This window comes from Sinocyclocheilus grahami, unplaced genomic scaffold, assembly GCF_001515645.1.
Source record: "Sinocyclocheilus grahami isolate Dianchi unplaced genomic scaffold, SAMN03320097.WGS_v1.1 scaffold2065.1, whole genome shotgun sequence".
Lineage (NCBI taxonomy): Eukaryota > Metazoa > Chordata > Actinopteri > Cypriniformes > Cyprinidae > Sinocyclocheilus > Sinocyclocheilus grahami.
Genome location: NW_015507244.1, coordinates 30,902 through 37,037, shown reverse-complemented (window position 1 = coordinate 37,037; position 6,136 = coordinate 30,902). Strand labels below are relative to the sequence as shown.

The 6,136-nt window shown below is 38.8% G+C and overlaps 1 protein-coding gene across 1 annotated transcript; it reads right to left on the bottom strand.

The window, feature by feature from the left end:
- Nucleotides 1-3,020: 3,020 nt before the first annotated feature.
- Nucleotides 3,021-5,765, bottom strand: LOC107573904 (uncharacterized). The gene is made up of 5 exons (XM_016260362.1): nt 5,744-5,765; nt 3,913-4,200; nt 3,545-3,790; nt 3,351-3,419; nt 3,021-3,247 (listed from the first exon to the last, which is right to left on the bottom strand). Exons 1-5 carry the CDS (start codon nt 5,763-5,765, stop codon nt 3,099-3,101), a joined length of 774 nt encoding a protein of 257 aa, XP_016115848.1. The 3' UTR covers nt 3,021-3,098.
- Between the last annotated feature and the right edge of the window lie 371 nt (nt 5,766-6,136).

Genomic DNA, 6,136 nt, shown 5'->3' with positions numbered 1-6,136 from the left:
CTGAGAGAGCAAGTGTCTGAGAGTGCAAGTGTCTGAGAGTGCAAGTGTCTGAGAGTGTAAGTGTCTGAGAGTGCAAGTGTCTGAGAGTGTGTGTCTGAGAGTGTAAGTGTCTGAGAGTGCAAGTGTCTGAGAGCACAAGTGTCTGCACTGTCTGAGAGTGCAAGTGTCTGAGAGTGCAAGTGTCTGAGAGTGTAAGTGTCTGAGAGTGCAAGTGTCTGAGAGTGCAAGTGTCTGAGAGTGCAAGCGCCAGCTGCAGCCAGACCCTTTTGGCTAATGTCTGACAGAAAAGGATCCTCCCACTGTCTAGTGAAGCCACAATCTTACAGGAATGCCCACATGGAGGGCAAAATAAGGTTTCCCCTTGACTTTATGCAGTAAGTCAGGAAATGACTGCTCACTGTGTGACATGATGTGAAAGTTGTTGGTTCTTCTGACACTGTGTGGGCAGATCTGGGGCAAGTTCAAGCTCAAACCAATGTGTACTGTTTTGCAGCGGTTTCCGGTTTGAACGACATGTTTCCTGGAAATGGTGTGCAACGGGGTTTGAGATGCGTTTTCTCTTGTTTGGTGGGTGTGTCAAACATGTCAGCCCAGTCAGCAGCAACATGTATATAAACCACGCGGTATTAAAGAGACAGCTCACACAATGTAATTAACATCCAAATAACTTCACAAGAGCGAGTATATTGTTTGCACATGTTTATTTACATTAAAGGCAAAATAACTGAAATAACAAGAGCACATGTATAGATCTGGAACTTCTTTAAGTCTGTCTAAATATCATTTAGTAATTCCAATGTCTTCTGGTCCATATCCTTTCCTTAGGAAGGTGTGGTAGACACGGATTAATGTAACATAAAAATACTATACATATTTATATATTTTGCTATTGTATTATGGAGGGACACTTTCATAAACTTTTCTATACCCCTCTGATTATATAATGGTAAATATTACAATATCATAGCACAACAACAGTGATCAACAATAATGATAAGCCTATACTCACAATAAAAATAATAAGGTCATATAGATCATAACACAGTCTCGGAGGTAAGAAGTGGGTTATCCTTCACCTGAAATGTTTGTTTTTTCATCCTGAAATACGAGGCAAATGTTGGATCACAATAATTAGGAACCACAGTTTCCACAAACCCCTTCACTGGATTGGGATGTTCTCTTTTCTTCTGGACAGCAAGGGCAGTGACTGTAACATCGAGTGTATTTTGCAGTATTAAACACATATTTATACAGATTTCATCAGGCTCTGAGAATTCTTCAAAAAGAACACAAAGAATGGCCTTCTCAGCCGCCATAGCTGCAACTCTTGCGTCATCAGAACAGTGTTCAACGCACCACCGTTTACGTTTAAAACACGTTTTGCACCGTTTTTGTCGAGGCTGAACGCAGCCCTGATTATTGAAGAACGACACACATACGGTGTAGCCTACAAGATATCTATTTATATATATAATAAACGCTTTGTGGTTATTGATTGTATTTATTTACGTAGGCAGGCATCAATTCATGTTATTGAATAATACATTGAGAATTGTATTCAAGTATTTTGCATAGCTTTATATGTTTTGTTTTGTTGTTAATTCATTTATTTATTTATTTTTTTCTTGGTTTTTCTCCTTGGTTGATATGTCATTGTTTTGGTATTATTATTATTATCATGATAATATTGTATGGTCATGTGACCTTTGATCACCTGGAGGTAGGCCTATAAAGATTGTTGCATCAGTGTTGTTCATTTGTCTGATGAAGAGCCTGAGTGCTCGAAACCTCACATATGCTATGCGAATCAAATAAAGTTTTTGATACTTTTGGAGCTTTGTTGTTGCCGACTTTACATTTAAAAAAATGTCCACTTGTTTCTTACTCGAGCACCCAGTTGAGCTCGATGTGCGTGCTTTTGCCTGTTCTTTAGCGAGATTCAAGCAAAATCAAAACTGAAAGTGTCACACACACAGGTGAGCTCATGGAAATCATGGTCATTATTGTCCATACTGGTTATTAGCAGAACAGATTTTTATTTAATTATTCGCATATGAATTCAATATTTAACTCCAGCACAATTACTTTATTGTGAAGGAAACTCCTGTTTCCCTGACAGCTCCATGATCACGTGAATCTGATCTCAGATCAGCTGTTAGCTGCACGGGTCACGTGACTGATGTGAAACAGGAACACAGGAGAATTTTGTCATTCACTTCAGTGTTCAGAGTTTAAAACATCTCGATGTTTGTATTTTGTAATCAATGTAATCCAAAAATAAAGCACTGAATAATAGTCTCTATATCAGCTCAAGTGTTGCTTCACTTTGATTTACTGCGTCAAATCTCTCTGTGCAAATATCTATTAAACATCCTCATGATTTTCTCGTGTAGTTTTAATACTGGATGTGGTTTATTAGCTTGCAAGACATTTAACAACAGTAGCTTTGTGAGTCCGATGTAAATATTCCAGGTTTCATACAACATACTGTAAGCTCTATGAACAGCATCCGGGACTTGCTTTTGATCAATTATTAATGTTCATCATATTACATAAAAAGCACTTTACAAAAACATACAAACACAAATCATGTCTCTTCTTGGTTTGCATGTCGTAACATGAGTTGAAATAGTGTATGTAACGTTACACAGAGCACAGTTATACATCAGTCTCATATTAACACATGTAATGTTTAAGTGTTCTGGCTAAACTTTCAGAACAATTCATGTTTTCTGGTGTTGATTTTTCTTAAACTGAAGGAAGAGGTAACGTGAGACAGGAAGTCACAGTTACTTTGTCTTTCAGCACATCAGTGATGAAGGAAAGATTCTCAACACTTTTAAAGCAGGTAAAGTCATTTATTAAGATATGTTTAAACATACAGAAAGTAGAACAGAATGACATACTGTACAGAAAATCTTAATTTTCCTCTTATACCCTGAACAAAGCAATGTTAAACATGAGAGAAATACAACTCTAAGAAAAGAAAAAGACAGTAAACCTGAAATTAAACTAAATATATATCTAAAAACATTTATTAATGCACCAGAGACTGTAGTCAGTATCATACTGTAATGATGAAGAACAGTGTCTCATGTTTAATTCACAAACATCTTTTTAAAGAGATCTGCGGATGCCACCGATCTTGATTTGCAATATTCCTTCAATGGAGTCACAAACAGAGAGACAGAAATCATAATCACAGCCAGAATCACCAAACACACTCCAACTGGCACAATCCAGTTCTCTACAGATGGAAGGGGAAATGTGGGAAGAGTACAATTGTTTAAAAATATTTTTTCATTATTAAACTCACCGCTTGAGGATTTTGTAAAGCTTGTTTTACTTACTGTGTTGTTCAGTGCCATTAGTTTTGTCTTCATCATTCTCCAGTTTGTCCTTTGATTCTGTACCTGATTCTAGAGGATATTGAGAGGTCAGTCTCACAGTTCAGCATCAATGTGATGTTCAGATCATGATGAATAAACCTCAGCTGTCCAAATGCTTTATAAATAATATTTCCACAAATCTGAGTTTCTCTCACCTGTGACTGTGACTGTGATCAAGATGTTTCTTTCATAGTCCAGAACTCTGTATGTTCCTGCATCTCTGTCCAGAAATGATTTAATGATCAGGTTCCCATCAGTAACATTCATTCGGTCACTCCAGACCCCGTGGCCTCTCTTCCAAACCTCCCTCCACTCTCCACTAGAGCTTTTCTCCACTTTATCAGCATTAGACAACAGAACAGACAACTTTAGCTCCTCGCCTGTTTTCACAGAAATCTCATCTGAGGAGAAACAGAGAGATATTAATTAATCAATCAAAGCCATAAACACATATTTATGATTGGGGACCAAATGTAATCATTTAAAAAAGCAGATGCTGATGTTTGATCAGTTATGAATTTACCATGAATATGAAGATGGTACGTCCTGATTTGTCGCTTCAGCTCTGTCTGATCATTAGTGTAATAGACATGCAAAATATATTTCCCAGCGTCACTGAAGCTCAGTTTCTTGATGACGACGTCACAGTTTCCTTCTTTAAACACTCGTCCACTACATTCTTCATCCTGACACACATCTATCTCTTCTGACTCACTGAATAACTCAATCTGAACAATATTATTGGCCTTAAATTCACATGTTAGTGTGATGTATCCTCCATTTTCTCCTCTCACAGATTTAGAGGTGTTTCCTGCAAATACAGACAATAAATATTCATTCAATAGAAAGTATCAATACTGAAAAATACATGTGTTTCTGTCTATTCTCAGTAATCGATGTTATAATAAAATATTCTAGGAGAGTTATTTTAGTCAGCTTTTGCTGAAGATATTTCTTCACACATCTAAGTGGATTCATCAGCTGTGAACTGATGGAGGAGTTTCTCTAATATTTAGCATCAGAAATGAATGTAAATATTAAGGATGCTCATTGCTCATCAGAGACATGATCTATTTTGTCTTTGTGCTCTTCATCTAAACACTTAACCTCAGGTTACTTCATTGTCTCTTCATGAAATAAAAGCATTAAATGCTCAATCTCAAGCACTAATGAAGTCAGCTTCTGCTCTTCAGTCTCAAATGTTATTGCAGGGAAAGGGGTAATTAGGGTCAGATGTAAACTAATGTAGTTTGATTTGTATTAGTTATCTATTTTAGCTTTAGTTACAGTTGTAGATGTTGTCATTTTATTCGGTTTTTAATATGTCTACATAGGTTTTTTATTAAGTTTTATTTAATTTGAGTGATTTCAGTACTTCAACATACAAAATGGAAATTAAATAATATATATTTACATTTACATTTAGTCATTTTGCAGACGCTTTTATCCAAAGCGACTTACAATTGGGGAATACATAAAGCGATTCTTCTTAAAGAGGCAAACAGACACAAGAAGTGCTCGTAATACCAAGTTTCTAGACATCGTTCAAATAAGTACAAGCTAGAAAGAGACGGAATAAATAAAGAAAAAAAAGAAAATTTTATGATGATGATGATGATGATGATGATGAAGTCAAGTAGCTTCGAAAGAGATGAGTTTTCAGCTGTCGCTTGAAAATTGTCAGGGATTCAGCATTCCGGATAGGGGTGGGAAGATCGTTCCACCAGCCAGGAGTGGTGAACGAGAATGTTCTGGAAAGTGATTTTGAGCCTCTCTGTGATGTTAGCACGAGGCGTCGCTCACCAGCAGATCTCAGACTTCTGAAGGGGATGTAGATTCGTAGTAGTGAGTGGAAGTAGGCGGGTGCTGAGCCTGTGGCTGTTCTATATGCAAGCATCAATGTCTTGAACTCGATGCGAGCCGCGACCGGTAGCCAGTGCAAGGAGATAAAGAGAGGTGTAACATGGGCTGTTTTGGGCTCGTTGAAGACCAGTCGTGCCGCTGCATTCTGAATCATTTGTAGAGGTTTGATTGTGCTTGATGGGAGTCCAGCCAGAAGAGCATTGCAGTAGTCCAGCCTAGAGATGACAAGGGCCTGGACAAGAAGTTGTGCAGCATGCTCCGTTAGAAAGGGCCTGATCTTTCTGATGGTGTGCAATGCAAACCTGCAAGATCGGGCAGTCTTTGCAATGTGGTCTTTGAAGGTCAGCTGGTCATCAAAGGTTACACCAAGATTTCAAGATTTGGGAAGTCGTGGCCTAATGGTTAGAGACTCGGACTTGTAACCCAAAGGTTGTGTGTTCGAGTCTCGTACCGGCAGGGATTGTAGGTGGGGGGGAGTGAATGTACAGCACTCTCTTCCACTTTCAATACCATGATTGAGGGGCCCTTGAGCAAGGCACCGAACCCCCAACTGCTCCCCGGGCACCGCAGCATAAATGGCTGCCCACTGCTCCGGGTGTGTGTTCACGGTGTGTGTGTGCACTTAGGATGGGATAAATGCAGAGCACTAATTCCGAGTCATGTCATGACATGTCACGTCACTTTCTGACCGAAGTTGATGGGGTAATTGTAGAAGAACCTAGCTGGATGGAGAAATCATACTGTAGAGTTGGAGTGGCAGGTGTGGGTTATTGATGTGTAACCACAGGCTGCCACAGGCTGCGAGAGCGACACGGATGGACCAGCGAGTGGTATAACGTGACATGTAAGGTTGTCTTGAGGTTTTTCAGTAAAGCACGTAAATA